The following is a 23,619-nucleotide window of genomic DNA, read 5'->3' as shown; positions in this document are numbered from 1 at the left end:
TAATCATCACACTGGATAAAATAATTCAGTTTGAGTTGGTCGTTGATTTCTGAAAATAATTTCTAATTTCACTTTGACATTTGGATTTTGCACGCTTAATCCAAAGACGCGATCGCCGAACTTCGACAGTGCGACGGAACATTTCGCGACAAATCGGATCGGGCGCGAATTTCAAAATACGATTTTTAAAATCTTTTTACAGTAAATGAGCGCGATGCAACGATTTGAAAAAAATACTGACCGATTGCCCTCTTCGACCTCCACAAAGGCATCACTCAATAATAGCTTTAAAGTGATCTGTGGAGATATTATAAAATAAAAACCAAAATCTACTAGACCAATCATTGGTATCAGTACCATTTGAGCATACCACGAAAGATAGTTGATTATTTTGCAACCGGGTTTTTGGTATGGTGCAGGAGTAGCTGGTGGAAGACGGTTAAACCAGAATGCCGAAGAAAATACCAGTGATATAAGACTAATTTATTAACTACACTTCTCATACAGCATTATATTTCGGGACATACGTGTACATACACTATAGCTAAGCTTTGGGTAATGGGCGAAACGCTTAGCTTAATGCTGAGCGGCGGTGGTGGAATGGAACGCTGTCATCAAGCCTGAGCGACTATGGTGGAAGCGGAAGGGTGGATCGGAATATCCTCTGGTTGATGCTTGGAGGTGGAAAGATGGAGTGGAATCTCCTTAGGTTATTGCCTAGAGGTGGGAGAAGACACAGAGAACCGGTTGATGCCATCGTTCTCTTTGATTTTTACGCGAGAACCGTCCTGGCTTTATAGGCGGCCATTATTTGACGTCAGTGTTTAACTCTTGGGTGGGTTAGAAGACAGTATGGGGTGGGTTGTAGATTCTAATATGGGGGCTGACCGTTACCAGACGGCACTTAGGCCTCGCATTTGGGTCCATTGTGTCTTCCCCGGCCCATATCAGCGTATCCTCCCGCTCCTCTACTTGTTGAATATACCTAAGTAATACAGACGGTGGGAACTCCTTGATTTTTGCCATACTAGGCCAGATGTCCCCTAGTATGGATTTCTTGTAGGAGGCTAGTGTTGAATACTTACGAAGAATATGCTTAGGTGTTTCCTCTTCCCCACTGTATCCACCATAGATTGGGTTTGTTACTACCGCTATCGTATGTAGATGTGTGTTAAATTGGTAACGTCCCGTAAGGAATCCTACCAGTTGACTCAGTTTGTCTCTTGAAAGTGGGAGATAAAATTTCGCCAACTTACGGTCTGGTATCGTTATGCAAGTTCTGCTGTTCATGGCGTCTATGGGTATAATGCGTTACGAGTTCGTCCGAGAGGGCGACCGAAGACGTGATTGCCCGTTTGGATTCCCAAAAGGGCCATCTTATCTGCCCTCTCGTTTCCTACGTTGCCACTGTGTCTCTTGATCCAACAAAGTACTACCCTAATACTCTGCACCACATACTTTGGCACTTCCATACGAGCCCAGATCAAAAAACGCATTTGTCGAGGGTTAGTAGTGCAGACTTGCGACTATTCTAGCTCCCAACATTATTTCCATCAGTCGTGTTTGCAAGACAAACTAATGGGTGCCGAGAGGTATACTGCACCACTATCTGGTTTGTCTGCTCTTCGTTCATTGATATATTATATATAATTTTGAGCCCATTTATCAATCCATCCTTAACAGAGATATTCTCTTGAACGTCTCCACCAAAACCAAAACCTTAGAGACGTTCTCATTGCCAAAACAAGTCATTCTCTGAATGTGATTAAGTCGAAGGGTTGTTGTTTTTGTTTGGCTCTGGACCACCACATTTAAAGCTCCATTGCACAACATCGGTTTAACTATTGCCGTGCAGATACAGAGGGCAATCCTGGAGTTTAAACAGCAGTACCTTCCCCCCTTACGACATTGCCAAAGAGCCGAGCGTACTTTTTCCACTGCCAGCAAAGGGTGCTTCTTCAGGTGGAATTTGAGGCAACAAAGAAGACCTCGTACTCCATGCTGTTGGGATTGTAACTGAAAAGAGGGGTTAGTACGTAGGTTTTGTATGCTTAAAGTGGACGTTCTTATGCATATGACCAGTTGCTTTGTGCTTGAGACTAAAAACCACCGGCGAAACGACCTTAGTTACTCAGAAGGGACCAAAAGATTTCAGGGCTAACTTGGCGGCAAAACCCTTGGCGACGCATGACAAGGAATGTCCTTTCTTCACCACGCGGTCCCCCACATGACACGTCCAGTCTCTACGTGATGGACGGATTTTCATGTGTGGTGAGATCGGTTTCGCAAAAATTTTGAAATGCCGAAGAAAATATGGTGGACTTGGGTTCTGACGAGTTGATAACGAGCATGAAGTTGTTCAGGGCTTAACACCATGTAAGTTGACCTTTGTCGCAGTATTGGGCGCTCATGATATTGATAACAAATAGCTCTAGCTCTAGTTTTTCTCAGGGAGTGACGGTCGTGGATCTAGTGTAGCTATATCAAACCTGGAGTAGGTCGCTGACTGATCCTGAATTGCTGATAGAAATCGCACTTGCCGCTAGTAATACTTATTAAACGCTGATTGGGATATGGTTTTGAGGTAGGAGCGTCGTGATTTCCAGCTTCCAAGGGTCTCTAAATTCATTTACTCGCAACTCGGTTCGATCATAGAAGAGGCGGTATAATCTTTCAACTTCGATTTTAAAGTCGGGAAACATATCGGGGCAGATAGAGACTTAAATTTCGTATCATACCATTTGCAGTCGGTAATGGAGTTAACGATGGCAACTTCGGCCGTATCTACGTCTTCTGCTAACGGTATAGGATGTCGGGAAAAGACGTTGGCTACCTGGTTTAGCAGCCCTCTTAGATACACGACCGCAATGTCGTATTCTTGCAACGACATTATCCCGCGTGTGAGGTGACCAGAGGCTTCGGTTGCCTCAGTAAGCAGTTCAAGGACTGATGGTCGGTTCCGACAATAAAATGATCACCCTTTAGATATAGACGCGTTTTCTGGATTTCTTCTCGGATTTGTCCGTTGATGCTTCAATCCAGTGAATGCGGCTTCTTGTACGCTTGCCATTTCTACTGATGATTCTTCTTAAGGATCAGAGTCAGCGGCGGTGCGATTTATAAAAACGCGGGTACAAATTTTCGGTATCAGGACGCCACTCTTAGAAAACGACGTAATTAAAGAATGGACGTCGGCGGCGACATGAGTTGGATAGCTCTCATTTTGTCGGGGTTGGTGGCAATTCCATGTTCGTAAACAATATGTCCGAGATGCTTCAAGGATTTCTGGAAAAATCTTGTCCAAAACAATGGTGTCGTCAAGGCAGGCGGATGCTTTGCGGTCCATTTCCTGACCCAGTACTACATCTAGGAAAGTCGCACAAGACGAATGGAGACCGAAGGGAATCACTTGCCTCTGAAATAGCTCGGTAGACTCTTGTACCCTTTCAAACTTTGTCATTTCTTCATGGATGAAGATCTCTCTTGGCAGCTTAGTCGGTGCTTTGCCTCATGATACTTGGCTTGTCAATCCTGGGAAACTAGAAAAGTGACTGGCCGGGGTTCTATGTTGTACAGTCCCCTGGGAGTTTGTTGGCTTCGGTTTGTACATGCATTTCACGGACTTCACTTCTCTTCGGCTACATTGAGGACATAATTGCTGTGGAGGTTGATTACAGGCGAATCTTAAGTGATCGGTCTTCCCGCATCTCTAACACATCTATTAATTCTGGGCGGTGTGCCTTATTGGGGTATTCAATCCCAAAGGTGACGTTATTTGACAGAGGGTGGTGACGAGCGCCGATCTTTCCGACTCGGATCCACGGGAGGACTAAAGTATCTCTCGGTACGGTTTTTCAACTCCGGTTTTACCTTGAAACTTGCTCTGAGTTCTTGAGCTGGCTTCTCATACTCTTGTATTTACAGCAATAACTCATTGACGGATTTTACATCGCGGAGACAGATATACTGGTGCTATCTGTTTATAACTACAGCTTATCTCTCGGTCGGCATTCCAAGCTCTTAGAAGTCGGATTAAAGTGTACATATAAACAAAAAAATCTCGGCTCTTCTCTTGAGGTATCTGTATCCTTCGACAGATTTCCTCTTCTAGATCTTCCTGATTCTCACTCGGGACGAAATATATTCTAAACATGCGCACAAAATTGGTCCAAGTACGCAATTAGTGACCTTTATTACGGTATATCAGAACTCCTTGACTGTCTCTGCTCCGACGCAAAATTTCTTGCAATCCGGTTTTCGGTGACGTGTGGTAACTGGTTCGAGATGGTTAAACTAGGACGCCAAAGAAAACCACCAGTGATATAAGATTAATTTATTAAACACATTCCTCATACACTTCATATTCCGGGACACACATATACATTATAACTAGGCTGTGGGTCGACTGGACTTAATTTTTCCCACAAATATTTCCGTAATGTTGAATCTTTATCAAAACAGAAATAAAGCGATATGCCTTTACAAAATCGTTTCCTTTAACAGCAAAAGTAGAAATGCAATTAAAGCAACAGAGGTCGATTTTAACTGAAAAAGTAAAAAAAAACAAACAAACAAATCACGCTTGGTGGTGGGTAGAAATAAATCACGACCACTCAACACTAGTGGTAACAATTGTAAATTCGGGTGTTAAAATCTATGAATTTTGATTTCGTGTAAAACGTGATCCCTCTTTACTAGTTACAGTTTAATACCTAAAATAGAATCTGGCTTTCGCAAAATACATAAATTGCTAATTCGCAGAATAATTCAATTTCAAAATATCTCTTCAACGAAACTCTCAAATTACATATAATAGCGTCGTCCGACATACAATTCCACTCCAGGTGTATCAATAAATCAAGCTAATCCCGATCAGGATGCAAATTATATGCATGCATCGACATAGCCGCATACACCTACCTATCTACCGCCTGTCAATAGCAGCCTACTTACAATTCATGTCTACGTGGAGGGTGGAGGCGAGGGGCGCCGTTTTTGGGTTATTGGTCGCCTGACAGGTGAGCTCCGAGTGGACGTCGCGACGTCCCAGACCTGTTATCCTCAGCTCGCTGCGGACGTGCGTCGTCCCGGCGCTCGGTAATGCCACGCTGACGTTACTCACCACGACGTCGTTACGAAACCATGTTACTGTCGGCAGAGGCTTAGCTGGAAGAGCAAAAATAAAACATTTAGGGCTGGTGGAACGGAGCGAGGGCTGATTGCGCTCGAATAGTCGCCGGGGACGAAGGCGATTTGGGGGTGTTGAGACGGTTGGTGTACGATTTTGTGGCGAATGGGTCGCTGGTTTGCGAATTTTAATGTTTATTGTTCTTGGCAAATATTGCAAATTGCAGTGGAAGTGGAACATCGTAACTTTTAACACAGGGGAAGCAATCATTAACAATCATTTTGGTTATAACAGCGGATGATTAGCTATTTATTCTGAACCATTACAAAAATTATTTGACGGGGTCTAATAGAACTCAGTTAGGGCTAGACTTTCTAAGTTTTTTTTATTTGTTGTTTGTAGAATAGGAAAAATTCTGAAAATAGGCCTTATAAACATATTTTTAGAGTTTATGAAAGAGGTATCCCATCGTGCCAGTTAAATTTAGAATTTTCTTTTTTACCTAGTTACCAGTGCATTTAAAAACACATTTTATCATTCTGATTCACAACCACATCATTGGCATTGGCCAATACTTGTAATTTTGAGAACTGACGTAACTTGTTTACCAGAATTTAGTTCGTTTTACACATATTGTGATGGTAGGAGATCAAAAACTCTATATTTATACCCTCATATGTCAATCAAAGTTACAAAATAAAGAGAGTTCAATCAAGATAGTGACAAAACTAACAGGAAACTTAATTGAAATTGATCTATTGCTTCTTAGGAGCTATACAATAAGCTAAACAAATAGTTTTGATAGAATCATCGGTGTACAAATATATAAAAGCGTAAAAACTCAGGTCATAGTAACCGTCTCCGAAAACGACAACACAATGCAATTAATCGTGTTGCTTTTAACACCAGTAATTTTGACAAATGCTGCAGACCTCAACAGCTTAGTACCAGGAAATGTTGCTTTTTCCGGAAATATGTACTATGTAAGTAATTTATTCTAAAGTTTACTAATTTTACTACTTTTATTACTTCGTAGTATGTTAAGCATCGGCAACAACAGGGACCTTATCTTTTGGCTCCATTTTCTGTTCAAGCCGTTATGGGTCTAACGGAATCGGGGGCTAAATATGTGACTGCCCTAGAAATCAGAGACATAGTGTTTTATATACACAACACTGACGACATAGAAGAGGCAATGGAAGATGCTTTGTCCACAATTCCAGCAACCATAACAACGACAATGTTTTCGGATCCTGCTGTCGCAATAACAGATCAATTTAAAGAAATCGAATGTACCAGCTACCTAGGTACTTTAAAGAATATGGAATTCGTCGATGCTGAAGTCGCCGCCTCAAACTTGAACGACTGGGTTGACGAGCAAAGTAACAATCACCTCCACTCTAGTTTTTCTAGTACTGATTTTAATGATACTACAGCAAGTGTTATAGTGAACACTTTACTCATGAAGAGCACCTGGGCGAATCCTTTTCCCGCAGATCGAACCGTGCTTTCAAATTATACTTACTACTCCGATTCTACCTCGAAACCTGTAACCGGAAGTGTATACATGATGACCCAAGAACCTCTTTTGTATAACTATTTCGAAAGCACGGAGTTTGATGCAACATTTTTGGAAGTACCTTTCGATGATCCAGATACCACTTTGACTATTGTACTTCCTAATGCTTGGAACGGCCTTCCCAATCTCGAGTCCTCTATCAGCAAAGTCATAACAGCTCCAAAGTACATACAAAGGCCTGTACAATTCTCATTTCCTCGTATTGAGACATTGGATGGCCCCTGGTCGCTTAAGCAGACCTTGCAAGACAACGTAAGTTGTTGTTTTCTTTTTTTTTTTTTGGAAAAATAAAACTGACACTCATTTCAGTTTGCTATTAGATTGGCTTTTTCTAACACGGCCGATTTTAGTGGTATCGCGGGTTATCCAGGAGATCTTGTAGTTAATGATGTATTGCAGAGTGCTTTCATTGGCTTTAACGAAGACGGATTCGAAGCAGCTTCTGGTACGTAGCTTGTCTTCAATTTAAGATCGAAGGATTTTGTTCATGTTTAATATTAAGTACATAATTTATACTTTTCAGAGGCTGCTACAACGATCCAGTCGTTCCCCGCCCGCACTTTCGAAGTGAACCATCCATTTTTGTTTTATATCAAATATAAAGGAATGGTTCTTTTCGTAGGCAGATTTATTTATTAAGCTTTTGTAAGAGAAGGTGTTGATTTTTCACTAGCTACATTATTGTTTAAATTTGAAACTGAATAAATGTTTCTATGTATACTATACAGTGTGATTATTTAAAATAACCTAAATATCTTATAGATTATAGATTTTTGATGAAATATATGGTCAGTGTATTCTCAAAATACGTCCAAAACGTTTCAAAGAGTATCCGTTCAGTAAAAATGGATACATAAGGTACATATAAGCGGAAATAGAAGAGTTACATCTTCATAATCTAGAAACGTCGAGAAAACATATTTGTGCAAAAAATATCAAATGGAGTAAACTAAGTATAAAATTTCCAACAATATTATGTCGCACATTTTCAAAAGGATTTATTTAGCAAAATTTTTGTTGATAAGAGTATAGTAGTTTCAGAAATTATTTGTATAATAAAATCGGCAGCAGACAGACGGAAACGGAAGACCTACCATAACCTAGGAACTATGAAATGTCAAATGCACCCTGTTTTAATACAGCCGCAGATAACGCTCAGCCAATAAAATTTTAATGTAAAGTGTCAAACTCGTGGAAATCTCTTGAAATGAAAGAATTTAACCAAGCAGAATATTTTTAGTTATTTCTTAATAAAATATGTTTGTAAAGCACCGGATATTTAGCAAATATACTTTAAGAGCTTCAAACTAAAAATTTTATGGGCAGAACTTGAAAGTTCATGTTTCAGTTCGCTGTTTATGTATTTTTTAGGTCTTATTTATCATATTTAGTATTTTACGTACGTAGTGGCTAGTTTAACATTTAAAACAGTTGGAACGTGACAGGAGTGGTTAACCAGTTGTTTTACCGCGATTCACAATTAACAAAAATACTTCCTCCAAATCGGTCTGCGTGTTAATGCGTGCGTTCCTTTTTACAAAAAACACGAATAGCGATGATTAAAACCCGAATCAATTCATACATTTTAATTCAAACAGGCGACTTTAATTCAGAGGAATTTTTAATGAAACAACAGAGGCGCGTTGACATTTAAAAAAGAGCCGGGTTCTCTAATCGATTCATCTACAGATCCAACAAAAACTTGGTATTATTGGAGATGGATTGTTTGCATTCATTACTCGGAATCTAATCATTATTTTAATCAGCGTAATTCATCGGAACCGTCGTTCGTGCCAAAAAATTAATTAGGAAATCTATCGTTGTTTTCGTGTCTGTCATTTTTCCAACGTCTGGTTTACTCACGAAATGCCCTTTTTTAGTTTCAAAACTGTAATTTTCGGAGTACATACGTTACAAACATGTCGCTGTTATAGATTTACTTTCACAAAAAAAGCTTTGTTAGTAATTAGTTGTCGTGCATGATAGCCGGTACACTTACGTCATTGCAGCAAGCGTGTGCTTTGAACTGACCAGTGAGAGTCGAGTGTTTTGCAAGTGGTAACCATTCTTGACCTGGTTCCCCGCCGTTCCATCAATTCAATAAATTTCCTCTGCAGAATAGTGCAGCGTCGCGAATTTCTAACTCCGCACAACAAATTACTGCCATTATTCTACTACACATAAAACACATTTCGGCTTTTCCACCAATACAAACTTTGTCTAGTTGGAAATTTAGATCCTGTTATGCAGATTCAATAGAGCGATTCGACGCGGCTCGTATTTGTCAAAGCGGAGTCGAGTGACTTTCATCATTTTTGCTACTCTTTGTTGCAGTAATTCGTCTGCGCCACCGTGAAATTTTTATATCGGGTTCGTAACGGCCGCCTAGGTGTGTTAACGTGTTGTGTTAAAGACATAAAATGCGCCGCGGTGGGTAAATTATAAATCGAGCCGTGGAGTTGTGGAGTCTTAAAGAGCAAGAACGTGAGGTTATTTGGCGGCCGGAGGTGTGGAAAGAAATTTAGAAATTTCGCTGACTCGGTTAGCATTGAAGAGGAGGTTTTTTTTAACTTTCCGGTAGGACGTTGCTAGAATGTAAAATATTTGAAATGGTAATTTCGACAGATACTTTCAAGATTATGGTCTAAAAATACGTTTATGTGGTGTCTGAAACGCGGAAGTGGCAAATCGTTAATATTTACTTTAATGATTTATGATAAGATCACAAATTTCTACTTTTCCACTTGTTGCACTTACTGAAAATTGTATATATGCAACTTACTCGTGTTGATAAGTATTTTGATTTAAATATTTTCGGAATGTAGGATTCTTAATTTTACTTCTGCTAGACATTGTACGGTCGTAGAATGTTAAAAATAAGTACATATTCCTTGTTCCCGCTTATCCGTTTGTTGCCTGCAGGACTTTGGAAACTTTATAAGTTCTAAGAATGTATATTTTTACTTTCCGAGCGTAAGTTAGAGAGAAGTATTGTAATAAAGTTTATCTGATGAATGGCTGATTTCATGTGTTTTTGACGTTCCATAACTCCCAGAGGATGAAAAAGTGGGTCCTCCGTTTTCGCCTATCTATCGACTGTCGTCTGAAGGCTTGAAATGTCTTGAGGACTCCTTGTGTTTTTTTAATTGAAAGAATTTAAAAAAATCTTGTGGTTCTTTGGTATTTTGTTCTTGAAAGTGTTTGAAAAGATCGTAGAGGTTCCTCGTGTTTTTATTATTTTAAAGAATGTGAACAAATCTTTTGTTTTACTTTTCGAATAAGTTGAAACAATCCCGGCGACTCCTAGGATTTTGTTTTTGAAAATGTTTGGGTGAATCTTGGGGGCTTCTAGTATCTTTTTTTTTAATTACGTAAAAGAGTCTTAAGGGTCCCTTGTATTAAAAAAAAAATGTTAGGGAACACTGCTGTTTTGTTTTTAAGTTGCCTAAGATGTTTAGGAACCCAACTATTCTGTTTTTGAAAAAGTTTCAAAGAATGTTGAGAACTCTTAGACTTTTTTTAAATTAACTTAAAGGAGATAACAAAAAAATAAATTTGAATAATGAAATTTTATAATTTATTTGTATAACTTCAGACGAACTTTTCTTAAACTCAGAAGTTGCAAAGTTTAAAAATAAATGACAAGCACGTCGGGCGCCAGTTTTTTGTTCCGCTTGAGGACATTCTCAACAAAGAAAACAGCACGATTTTTTTTAATTCTACTTTGTTAAAAACTTAGATTTTAGCTGTTTTGCTGCTGGCGCTTGCCTCCATCAAGCTGCAGCTTTGCACTTTACGGTCAATAAACTGCCACTTATTGGACTCGCGGAAAATCATCAAATTTCATTCTAAAAATTTTATGCCACCCGCCGATCTCGCGTTCCATTTAGCCATCGAATTGCTGCTTTACTGTTTGCCGCCAAGCGGCCCAATTTTTCCGTATTTCGTCTAAAAGTATCCGAATCATCAAAAACGATTTTTTACATTTGCCACCATAAATTACAAGCAGCGCCGTAAAACAGGAAAATGCATAAATCCAATTTTATGTTTCGTATAGATTTCCGTATTTATGGGCGTAGGTATAAAAATAAACCGCTACGATATTTGGAAAAATGTATGTCGGCACGTATTTTTATTTATTCAAGCGACTTTCGAAACGTTAACGATGTGTAAATAAACAACGGGCGAGGGTTGAATTTTTTACGGTCGTTGCTGAAAGTGCATTTCTGCGCCGTGTAATAATGAATTATTTTTTATTGTTATTAAGCCTTTATGGAAGGATGTGTTATTTCATGTTCTCGTAAAAACCCTTTGTTATGTCGGTTATTAAGTTTAACTTTAATATCTGGAATGGGCGGCCGAGAGTGAATATTATCTGAATTTTTTAGTGTTCCGGGAGCTTTATGGGGGGTCCGGAGGATAAAACGTTAGTGCGTTCAGAGAGAAACAAGTTTTTGTTTTTTAATTTTGATGAGCGTTTGCAGATTTGTCGAAAACAGATTTTATAAAATTGTGCGGGGATGACAACGTTTCACGAGAGAATTACTATTTTATTTCAGGCTGTTAATTTGCTGAAATCATGTTTATCAACTGTTACGTTCAATGATAACATTACAATACTACAAGCTGATACTTTACATGGACTAAACGCCATATAAATTGGATTTTCTCTTAATCCGATTAAACGAGTTTTAATGATATCTGCATCGCAATTAGGTCCCTAAAACTGTAGCAGGCAAAATTCAGTCGACAAAAATCATTATTTAACGCTTTGTTTTATTCCGTGCAGGGCGTGTCCCGGATGTCATTCCCATTCACACCGGGATTTACCGGTGGTGCCACCTGAGCACAGTATAAACTTTTTAAGAAAAATCACATCAACAAAGGTGTAAATTAAGTACTGGAATGTGGTCAAGAATTTTTTAAAGAAAAACACTTCTTGGTGTAACATCGATAGGCGGGGTTTCCTGGAGGAGTTAATCTACTATTTTTACTTCCGCAAACAAAAAAAAATGGTTCGTGAGTTTTTTGCGTGACGAGATTTGTTGCTTTAGAACCAGGAAACAACAAACTTGATGTATATTTTATGAGTAAGCTTTATTATTGATATTAGAAAGAAGCAGAATCCCTGAAACCTGTAACTTGCGACGTTAAATGCGTTACGATTAAAAAGCACCGTTAAAGCTGGCTCAATTCAAGCTCACCCGAGCACGCACGAAATCTGCAAAATTTACTTTATATTGTATTTTACATAATAATTCATCCTCGGACGGATTAAAACTTTTTTCTCCGGTCCCTTTACGACTCAAATGAAATTTTAGTTTGAAAATCTCCGCAGTTCCGTATTAAATTTAAAGTGTCGTTGAAAAATAACTTCTCCCTCTCGATCCTAGGCAGATGACAGATTATTCTTGCTCGTCTACACGGATTAGAGTGATGCTAGTCTGCTCCGGTTGCCATTTATTCGTTCCACCTTTTCGCTAGTTTTACTAAAATACGGTCTGTGCCGTTTTATGGACATATGTCTTGGGGGATCCGCCGGATTACAACCGGGATAAATTTTTATGCAGTGTTTTTCGTCCTTTTCTTTATGGGGACGCGCGAGGATTACTCCATGCTAAATCCGGGAATGGGTCAAGAAAATGAACTTTGAACATTAAGCTCATTTGAAGGCTTTAACAGTTCCCGGTCTGTGTTTGCTCGAAAAATTACTTCACGACAATTATTATTTAAGCCTAGATGCGGCACGTTTCTTGGATAAAATAATGTGTTTGGAGTAAATTTGAATCTCAATTCTTTAATGAAATATTTGCCACAGAAAGTACATGGAAATGGAATGGAGCAGGGGTCCAGTTCCTCCAGAAGACCTCTTTCTGTCGTGTGGTGTATTCTTTAAAAACATAACTAATATATTTATCGATTTAGTTTTGATCTGACGCTCGCGACGTGAGGAACACCAATTTCTGTACTCCCCAAACAGAAAACAGAAACTGAACCTACTTGTCTTTCCTCTTTGTTAACCCCGATGCCTCGATAAGACGTCGGTTCGCTGTTGACGTTCGCCAAAGCAAAGCAAATATTTTCTCAAACGAGATACTTTTGTTGTTCTTGCATTTGTCAGACGTACGAATCGCCGGATAAAACTATATTTTTATTAAATAAAAGTCGCGCAACATCCGAAGTCGCGTTTACCGATCGTCCGTTCTTCCTCGTGCTTTGTGAAACAATTTATTGCATATTTAGTTCGGAAAGTTCGCAGACGTGCACAATATGGAGTTATAAAATACATCAGATGTGTATGTTCTCTGGTCCCTGCTGTGAAATTTTATTATTTTCCTGTTACGGCAGTAAATCCGGGAGTATCGTTTTATTTTACGGGGAGGCGGTTTGCTCATTTGGGATGGTGGAATTATTTTTGTTAAATTTTAGCTGGATGCAATATTTTCGGCATTAACATTCACGGTTCATCCGCTTTTTTATCTGTTTATTGCGAGGGTTGCTAAATTTTAATGTGGAGATTTTTGTTGTGTAAATAAATTTAAATTGAAATGTGGAATCGATGAGCAATTAACTGGTGTTTTATAGTTAGGTTTATTGGAGTTTTGTGTTGAGGGGAAGCCCGTTTTTGATTTGTACGGGAATTTGTTTAAGACATTTTAGGAGTAAATGCTTCATGGAACAGGCTGACAAAAATAACACATTTCAACTGTTGAATAAGCATTTTTTCCATACTTGTGTTTGCAGTAACAAAACCATGAAATATCGATTATATCAAATTTTATTCAAAATTTTTGTCAAAAGATAATAGCAGAATTTTAGCATTACAAAGCAAAATACGATTTCCTGACAACACCATACTTGTTTCAGCTAACCAATAGTACGCATTGCGGGAAAAATAAAAAACATTATTGACAAATTCAAACAAGTATAAAATAAATATTTTTTCCATAATTAAATATTTGAATACTACTGCATCGTAAATTTTGTGTATTGTTTTGTTTTGTGTTTTTATAGTAGCGGGTTTTCTATAACTGTATTAATATATGTAGTTTGAATTATTTATAATTTTTCTTTATTTTCGGAATAAAGCATTAATTATAATTGCATTCGCTTATTTTTGTGCAGAATTTGTGGGTAATTCGTACGATCAGTTTCGTGGTAATAAATTGATTTAAATCGTATTTACGAGTAAATTCGCTTTGTCTACATTAGCATTTATTAATTGTTGAAAAAGAATCAAATGTTTTTTATGTAAAAATGGTATCTTTTCTTTAAAATTTTGTTTGTGGAGTTTTAACTCCTTTCTCGATGTCGATTTCGAGCTCGGTGTCGGTGTCGAGGTCACCGAGACCGGTTTGAACATTGGTGTGTAACGCCGCCCTAGGTAGAAAAAGAGAGAGAAATAAACTATGAAACAATATGTATTTTCTAGAAAAATTTTGATGTTGCAATTAAATTCCGCCCCTCGGTCTGATTAGGAATGAGAAAATCATCAGAATAGAGATAGGGTGGGTGGGCGGGCCTCATATTTTGCCCTTTTTCTTAATCTAGGTAGTCGTCTTTTTTTGTTTAATCCTCGTTTTTTTTTAATACAGAGTTTTATTTCAGTAACAGGATGATAGTTAACATGTTTTAAGTTTCTTGTTGGGAAAAAAAGACTTCGTATGTTAAGCAAAAATGGGCAAAATATAAGTCCCTCCCACCAACCCCTTCTCAATTGTGATGAATTTCTTATTCATCGTGGGCTCATTTCTAGAAATTGCGATATGAAATATATTTTTAAAAGGGTAGAATTTTTTAGAAAAATTTTGATTTTACAATTAAACTTCGCCCCTCGGTCTGACTAGGAATGAAAAAATCATCAGAATAGAGACAGGGTGGGTGGGCGGGCCTTATATTTTCCCCTTTTCCTTAATATAGGTAGTCGTCTTTTCTTGTTTAATCTTTTTTTTTTAATATAGAGTTTTATGTGAAAAATGGCAATTTTACGATATAAAATTACGTGTAGCACAAAAATGTGACGTGATGGAAAAATTTGGAGAGCAGATTTGAAATCTATATAAATAACTGCATTCAGTGCACACATTTTTATTAAAGGAGTATTTTGGTTGTTGACTAATGTTATTATTATTAACTATTTACCATAAACTATTTCTAATTTTTATTTGATTATTCTAGTCATGTTTCTGTAAAAAAAGGAAAAGATACGTTTTCTATTTATATATTCAATATTTTGGGATTTCACCCTTATTTAATTTGGTAGAATACATAATAAAAATATTTCAACAAAAAGTAACAATGAAAACTAAAAAAAATGACAAGAATAATCAATAGAAGAAAAACGTAAATTTATAGGGTTACCCAAACACATTATTCTCCTTGCAAAACAGAGAATTGCAATCAGTCTCAACTTATTTCGATAGTAATGATGTTCTCTTAGAGTAAACTTTAGAAGATTCTTCGAAAGAAAAGGAATTAGTTCGGGAAGATACAATTTGTGAGAAAAAATAAGTTGATGTCTACAGAAATAATAATGTTACGAAATAAACCCATACGTCGCCCCGGTAGGATGCCTATGGGCGGTCGAGAGCTTTATAGTGTGTACGGCGATGATGACTCATCGTGCGGTCTGCGGTGTCCGAATGGTCGAGCGGCGGTCGCTAGAGAAAGGCCTGGAAGCGAAAGTCGCGATGGATTCCAGAAAGACCTCGATCACGAAACCTCTAGAAGGAGAGTATGCGTTTAAATAGAAGGCCACCTGCGGGAATGATTATTATTCAGTCGAGTCGAATCCAACGAGTGTCGAGAAAACCCAGTCAAGTTGTGCTGGAATTGTTTTGTACATGATCGCTCTGTAATTAGTCGTGTAAATCCGAGTTACTAAGAAATATATTGTTGAGTTTGACCCACGCTGATTTTAATCACCGAATAACGTAACAATGATATAGCCCTTCAGTTACAGTACTATTAGAGAATGTTTCCTCGGTAGAAAATGACTGTAAATCCATCGGAGAGGTAGAATACGCAAAAAAAATAATGTCGAAAAGTATCGAAACTATTTCAACATTCATTACCAGAAAAAAAGAATTGTCTATCCAAAAAAGTTCATGACTAGGCGGCTGAAGGATGTTTGGTTGCTTCAGGCGACATTAACTAATAAAACAAACAGTTTTACGTTGTAGGACTATTAAAGTACTAATTGCAATTCCGGTAGTGGTTCAAATAAAATTTCGTTATCTCCCGGCCAAAATTCCTCCATAATTTTTCAACACTGACCCTCCCATATCTCCCCATTCGAGAAAACTCAAGCTAACCTTCGTTATAAATTAACAATCCTCGAATGATTTAGCTGTACGGTTATAAATTACTGTTGAAAACAGTTTCTCCGATAACACTACGCTCTTAATATATCAAACCCTAAAGATTACATTCCCTGTCCCTCTTCCGCCGCCCAACGTCGAATTTAATACAAAAGACATTCGCGTTTCATTATCCATTCGTCGAGTGCGGTGTAGCGGCCGCGTTTTCATGTTTTTGTTCAGGTAAAACAGACAAGGCGTTTCAGCAAAATTCATCCTTTTGAAGACGACATAAACAAGATTCAAACAAATGTGGATGTATTACAGACATCAAACAAATGTTATGCATGCTCGCTTACCACTCACGGTTCCCTTTTCCTGCATACCTCGAAAAAAACGCCCGGAATGTGCGGGTAGCCGAGTAAAAGTGAAGTTTATTAAAAATGAATGGTTTGTGGCGGGGGAAGAACGGCGGAAGGGGGGAAATTTCGGACAGAGATAAGGAGAATGCGATAAACTGGTACGGGTTAGGACAAATTTGCTCTAAATTATCATAAAAGAGTAATTTTTTTACTACCCCCATGTGGAAGTTCTTTTTTCGCTGTAATTCAACTTAACCTCAAATTTTGTCGTTTGATTTTTCGCTTTGTTTTGGCTTTGTAAAAAATAAAAATCAGTTCTTTTAAGAAGTTTAGCTACCTTACTATTGAAAAATGTTAAAGCTTTTATGGTCGAATTGTTTGGCAGTTTTCATGCCCTGAAACGTTGTGGAACTCAATTTCGAGAAACGGGAAGTTTACAAAAAGAAGGGGAAGTGATAAGCCGAAATCAAAGATAATTTCAAAAAACATTCAGAATGTAAGAGTGGTTATGGATAACGCCCCTGCGACATCCGAGAGACATTTGAGGCAGCAATTGGAGTTAATTTATGGTACTTGTCAAGTAATACTCAAAATGATCGAGGTTTGTATTCCTATAGATGTGTCCAAGAATTAGAACAAGATGGTTTTCGACTAAGGGCTGAATATTGTTACATTCGTTAACAGGTTGTTGCAAAAACATTTTTTTACCAACGAGGCAGACTAGGATTATTTGGTTATTGGAGAGAGGTAAAATTTTTGAACCGGAGTTTTCAATAGACCTTCACGTTTAAAAAAGATCCAGTTAAAGTCAGATTTCTGGGAATCCGGCACGAACAGCTCCTAGGCTGTATTCAAACGATCCCTTTTCTCACCTCCCGAAAACGGCCCCCGCCCACCGGCTGTCGAGATCAGCTGAGTCGATAAAAGTCATAAAAGTTAAATCAAGGAGTCAGCAGCGTAAAAAATTATCTGAGCAAGGAAGCAGACGGGGACAGAACGGAAAACAGTCAGTGTAAAATCAATCTCTGGCAATAAAAGCAAATATAAGATCTCGATTGTTCAAAGTTTGGTCGCCGTATTCGCAAACTTTTTGCGGAAACTTTTCACCGGAATAGCGCTCACAAAGAACACATCTTTTGCAATGGCTGACTGATTAACATCGTTGTTTTGTTCTCTCATTAGTCTCCGGAGTAATCTGGATGCTAAGTTTCGGAATTATGGGACCAGGAGGGCTCGGCGGCGGCGGCGGAGGCAGCGCCTCTGCTCCCTGGGCCTCTCGCAGCTCAGCCACTTTACCCGAACGCCTCCGGGGAGATTTACTCCGGCATTATCTTAAACTTTAATCAGTCATTTGTGCTTTTAATTTCGGACGTACGCATTTTCGTTTCTTTTCACTTAGAAGGGAAAACACGCGAGATTTGTTGCGTAGTCGTTTTTGGAAGCTGAGTAAATAAATTACACATTTATATATTTTGCAATTACGTGAGATTAAAATGCCGAAGAAATTTGTCTTGCGAGAATAATCCAAGTGTGAAAATATCGGTGCTTTATTCGTATTGAAACGAAATCTCTTTGTTCGCAGTCTACCACAACTATGGGCAATAATAATAACGATCATGCATTCTACTGTTATCAAGGGCAATTTTCATGATTACAAAATTAGGAATGGACGTGCTCCAGAACCCTCTTTTAATGGTTCGGTTTGTGTTGTTTCGGCGAGCGTGTTTACGATTGGAAGGTTTGTAACACTGCATTACCTACAATTTACTACCACTATGCTGCCGTTCGGAACACAAAGGTTTTATCGCTCCGAATTCTACTCTTGATGTCTGGATTATGTAATTCCGTCGGCAAATTTCAAAAAAATTCGCAACGAAATTTAGTTTGTGTTTGAAACGCTTTGACACCTACAACACAACAAACATTTGCCCAAAAACTCCACTTGACGTTTATTTAAGCCCAGCTCAACATGCCACAACTTGATCCAAACAATTCGATTTGCTGAGTCAATATTTATAAATAAACACAAAAGTGATGGAAGCTTATTTGGAAAACCGCGAAGTTTTCATCAGCGTCGAGTGAAATAAACACGAATTTTAGGCCGCGCCGTGTTCCCCTACTCTGCGAGTTAATCTGAAAAAAAACGCAAAGTCCGAACGGGTTTTCCATTAATGATAACAACATCAATATGTACAGGGTGTCCCAACGGGCTGGAAGCGGAAGCTGACGCATTCGCAGTGAATTCTTGAAAAAACTCTTTGACGCAGTGTGATGGAATTTGTTAGGGACACAATATGCAATTATTTTCAACCATAGTATAGTCGCTGCATTTTTTTAATCTAAACCCTACATATCAAAAAAAAAATTTAAGTTTATGTATATTTTCAACGTATTTGTATTTAAAAAAAAATGTCCGTTTTTAAAAATTTACAACTCCACCATGTTTAAAGATGAAGGTTTGGAATTGTACATAAAACTTTTCAGTTCAAGATCCTTTTAACTTATTTATACGTGATTGTTACATGTTGAGCTTAAGTCAAAATGCTTTTTCTTCCATACCAATTTGTTGGATGTATATTTTACTAGATTTGTTTGAATTATTGTTAGGATAAATTCCAACAAAACTGGCAACAAAAGGAAGCTTGTTTGGAGAAAAGTCAGAGCTCTTTAAAATAGGGTGTCGTCAGATTGAAAAAACATGAGAAAAAAAGTTTCATACAAAACTACAAACCTTCCCTTTTTTTTTATAAAGAATCTAATTATGTAGGGTCTTCATTTTAAAAATACAACTTTGCTGTCTAATCTTCGTTTACAAAATCGTTGGGACACTCTGTATACATATGTGTGTTGAGATTCATAAATGGATCTATCACTTTGAACTGGTAATATAATCGGTCTTATATTATAATGTATCAATTAGTCGAACCGGACCGGCCGTGAAACTAAGTGAAACTTGTACAAAAGGGCGTCTATATTTACCATTAAACTTACCTTTTATCTGTATTAATCTCGATAACTTGGAGATTCTGAGAAATCTAGGGTTCGAAACTAAACAAGTCGAGTATTTATCTCTAAAGTCTACTTCTTAAACCCGGAACGTTCTGAAATATTGTAAGATCTGGTAGTTTTCGTTTCTGTGCGCTCGTAACGTCGCTGCCGTTCCAGTAAATATGGCAACAAATATTCATAACCGTGCAGTGGAGCAGTCTCCTTTGAGACACAATCTCGAGCAAAAATGGAATTTCCTCATAAATACGAATTTGTAAGCACGCCTTTGTATCAGAAACATATATCTTTGATTTGTTCCGCGTCTGTGTGACAGAAGCGGTCTTGCTCTCGTTTCGCCGATTCCTCACGTACCAATTGCGAGATAAAAAGAACATACACGACTTACAAAAGAATTTAAATTGCACAATTTTCTCGGCAATTTATATCGCAGCTGCTAAAAGTCCTTAAGAAAGAACATTATCTCGAATATGTGGGGGTCATTTTTCATCTCGTAATTTTATAGGTGCCCACGTTGCGCGGATAAACTTAAATTATTCCTCTCGCTTTTACGGGAAATTACTATTTCACTACATAAACGCCATTATAGTGCATAAAGGAATTAGCTTCTGGTAATAAATTCTTACTGATAAGTTTGCGGAATTTGCCGCTGCATTAGCCGTTTAAATTTCAAGAGACATAATGAGATCAAAAGCGAAATGTACATGGCTGGGGTATTGTTGGCTGCATAAGCACAAAGAAATGGTGTGCAGGAATGACGTCAGAGATGTACCCGGAAGGAAGTAATCATGTGGGTATTTAAACATCAAAATTTAAGAGCTTCACGACGCGAAAAAATGAGTTCCAATAAAGAAATTTCTTAAAATAACAGCAAACTTTCTTGGTTTACTAATAGTGGGCGTTGGTAATTTTTTAGGACGATTTTTTTCTGGTAAAAAATGCTTAGAAGACTTAAACAAAAGGCAACACGTAAAAATATATTTGGTTAGTAATTTGAAGGTAAAACATAAACAAAAATATATCTTTCGTCTTGTAAGGAATAATAATAATAATCTTAAACAACTACAGTTAAGTTTAAATATATTAATACATTTTGACATTTACTCTTATATGTAATTAAAATAATTGAAAAAAAAAATTAGATGAAACCTATTACTTGACTGACAGCGACATATTAAAAATTAACCAAAGACTTTTCGCTAGATTAAATAACAAGATTTGTAAAAATTGGGGGAAATATTGTCAAGTCTTGTGAGGTCCAACGTTACGTTACGTTAAAAATGTCAAAATATGTAGCAAGTACAATACGAATCGATACGAATTATTGTTGATAATCCACTAATCAAACGGCTAGATTAGTACGTAATAAATTTTGCACACCGGTAGAAATCCTAAATATTTCATTTTAATTCTCTTTTATTGGTTAAACTTGTCTGATAAATTATTCCGCCTATTATAACCTAAAACACTTTCCCGTAATTTATGCACTAAATTAAACATCCACGCCATACAACACTATAACACCTAATTTAAAAGCAACCAAACAAAACATGTTTGAAATTACTCGTTGCATCATAACAGTCGAAAATTACTCTTGTTTACAGCTAAAACAAACTGTCCTTTTCAATAAACATGTCACTAATACAAAATTCCAAAGTTAATAATAGAAAACATTTTTAATCAAGCTTTTCCGCAGCCACCACTAAAATCCAAAATTACATTCCTCACTCGCATATCTCTATAATTAATTGTACAAACTTCCAACAAATATTCCAGAAAATCTTACTCGGCTCGCCGTAAATCCTTGCCGTGTCTTAGTGCACTATTTAACGGCTCCGTCGAAATAATGCACTAGAAATTCCACTCCGAGGAATAACGTTCCATAATAATTAAGAAGTTATAAAGTTAAAATCGATGTGTAATAGCGTCAGAGAGGTGTAAATCTAAAGCGCGATAGTAGCTCCTGGATTGTCATAATCATAAATCTCGCGGCCTGAATTGCTCCGGACGACTTTACACCTTCGGCACTAAAGTCTGATATTAAATCAACGCCATCAATGTCTTTTATGTCTCCAGACTCTTTTATTTATCGCTGTGAAAGTTTTCCGCGTGATTGTACGATTTTTGAGTTTTTCAAGTAGTCGCAATGGCATGTGTACAGTTTTTGGTTTATTAACCCGGCGCATCCACCATTTATTATGAATTTGCGTTTTTTAATTTTTAAAGTTCTTGGAGAAAAAGGTAAGTTTTCAGGACAGCTAATTGAATTAGTTTTCTGTTAAAAACATTTTTTAGTTGTCTCACTTTTATTTTTTGATTGCCTCTGCAAATACGTTGCCAAAACTGTGAAAAATAATTAACATTGGTTTTTCCGAAAATTTTATGTTTTAGATTATTTGAGCACACAGACATTTTATTAATTTATTGGACAATCGGTAACAAAATTGAACAAACTATATTTAAAAATAAATGCAATATAATTGATTTCATGCGGGTTGATTCTGAATTTTGCCACATATTTTTGGCTTCGTCCCACACTGGATGGCGAAATCATGTTCAGCCGCATAACAAGGTTATAAAATTTCTGCCGATGTCCTCAACGCGTTAATTTGAATATTCTTAACCTCCAGTCCCATACATCATCTCGAGCAAACGTTGATTTTTCGTTCCTTTTAGAAAATGAAAAGTGTACGCTCCATATGGATATCACATCAGACTGCTTACATAACTGAATAAAACATACCCCGGTCGTTTACACAGAAGTTCCACTCTTCATGCTCCGCTGTTCTCCATCATCTTCCCTTCAAGAATTTCTTTTCAATAATGTGCCATATTCCGGGTCGTAGATTAAAACCCTATTTTATTGCTTGTAAACGAACGCGCGGCCCTCTAAGGCAAATACACTTAAGGAATTTCGAATCAAAAGCATTTACAGCAAAATTAAATTCTTTGAAGTTTTTTAAGTTTATTATTAAACAATTTGTTTTCGTTGCAATCGAAAATTGCCGCTTTCCTTTTCACATTTTCGCCCGCCACGGCCTGCCAACTTCTCGCTTTAAAAGAGTCTAAATAGAAAAGTTTAGAACTAGTCTCTGGGGCTGGCAGCATTGACGGATAGCCCCAGGGAGACGCTCTTCGGAGCTACTCTAGGTTCTGGCACTGCCAACTATCAGCGCGGCAATTGTGCGAGAATTGTGACCATTCGTTTCGCTAAAACGGCTTGTTTGGTTAAGGTTTCGGAAGCGGCAACGCGTCGGGGGCAATAAGCCGCCGCCGGCCCCGCCATCGTGTATGATTTGTCGGCGGATGGGAAAAATATTGCCCCCGGAACTTGCGGTACAAGTACGTAGAGTGTCGGAGGCGGCGAGTAAACACTCTTCAGAAACAATCACATGGTGTAGACATCGGCTGCTCCAACCAACAATAAACTGTGTTGGTAACTAAAGAATTATGTTCAGTGTACATGTTGTGCTGGGCGCTTTAGGTGTAACAATTCATTAATTGTTCCACATAACTGTAAGTGACGGTTTTGTGCAAAGGTTTTTTTAATTACAAACTATTGTGTTTTTTCGTACGGAAAACCGCTTACACAACAAACGGAGGTATATTTTCACGAAGAATACTCTAATTTTTTAGAAGTTTGAAGAAAAAGTATTTTAATGCAACTGAAATTAATTACTTAGTTCATATTAATTTAGTAGTTATTTGTATTGTTGTGACCAATCTAGTTTCTAAATTAAAGCATTTTTAAAATAAATTAATTTTTAATAAGATGAATATTAGCCTTATATAGGAGGTTCATGATTGGTTTTTGTTAATTAATTTTTTAATACCAATAACACAAAATTTACAAGCTACGAGTATTTTGTTTACTTAATTGGAATACATCAGAGGGGTTATTTTAATTACGAAATTAAAAGACAACACTCAAAAAAATCATTGCTTTCCGACCATTAATTTTTAATACATTATTCAATCGAAGCGAATTTTCAGGCTGACTCTTTTATTTTGTAAAATACCAGACATCCACCAAAATAAATTTAATAACGGGTATTGGGTTCGTTATTACTGGTCTTTTTTCGTACAGTTGTAAATTTTATAGCATGTTGTATGGATTCTAACAACCACATGTTTAGTCCTGAAAGTTTGAAGCAACTTTTCAAACTTTATTTAAGTGAAGATATTGTAAATTATTTTTAACATGATTTATACTGTTAATTATAACTCGGTGTATGTTAGCACCGG

At 37.4% G+C, this 23,619-nt stretch overlaps 2 protein-coding genes across 5 annotated transcripts in view; one reads left to right on the top strand and one right to left on the bottom strand.

Annotated features, from left to right (window-relative positions):
• Positions 1-23,619, bottom strand: part of LOC135124509 (nephrin) — a 336,173-nt gene that overhangs the window by 29,661 nt on the left and 282,893 nt on the right. For all 3 annotated transcript variants that reach the window (XM_064049621.1, XM_064049622.1, XM_064049623.1), the window contains one exon: positions 4,954-5,166. In XM_064049621.1, coding sequence (XP_063905691.1) covers positions 4,954-5,166 — 213 coding nt within the window. The remainder of the gene's footprint in view (positions 1-4,953; positions 5,167-23,619) is intronic.
• Positions 6,003-7,430, top strand: LOC135124510 (antichymotrypsin-2-like). 2 transcript variants are annotated; one of them, XM_064049625.1, is made up of 5 exons: positions 6,003-6,111; positions 6,165-6,510; positions 6,565-6,959; positions 7,017-7,152; positions 7,231-7,430. In XM_064049625.1, the coding sequence occupies exons 1-5, from the start codon at positions 6,007-6,009 to the stop codon at positions 7,344-7,346; spliced, it is 1,098 nt and encodes a 365-aa protein (XP_063905695.1). In that variant the 5' UTR covers positions 6,003-6,006; the 3' UTR covers positions 7,347-7,430. The 2 variants fall into 2 exon arrangements, with proteins under 2 accessions (XP_063905695.1, XP_063905694.1); XM_064049624.1 differs by having other exon boundaries at positions 6,165-6,959.

Source organism: Zophobas morio, unplaced genomic scaffold (genome assembly GCF_036711695.1).
Source record: "Zophobas morio isolate AGI-343-1 ecotype UQ-CSIRO unplaced genomic scaffold, CSIRO_AGI_Zmor_V1 ptg000007l, whole genome shotgun sequence".
Classification (NCBI taxonomy): Eukaryota; Metazoa; Arthropoda; class Insecta; order Coleoptera; family Tenebrionidae; genus Zophobas; species Zophobas morio.
This window is presented reverse-complemented; position numbering and strand designations above follow the sequence as displayed.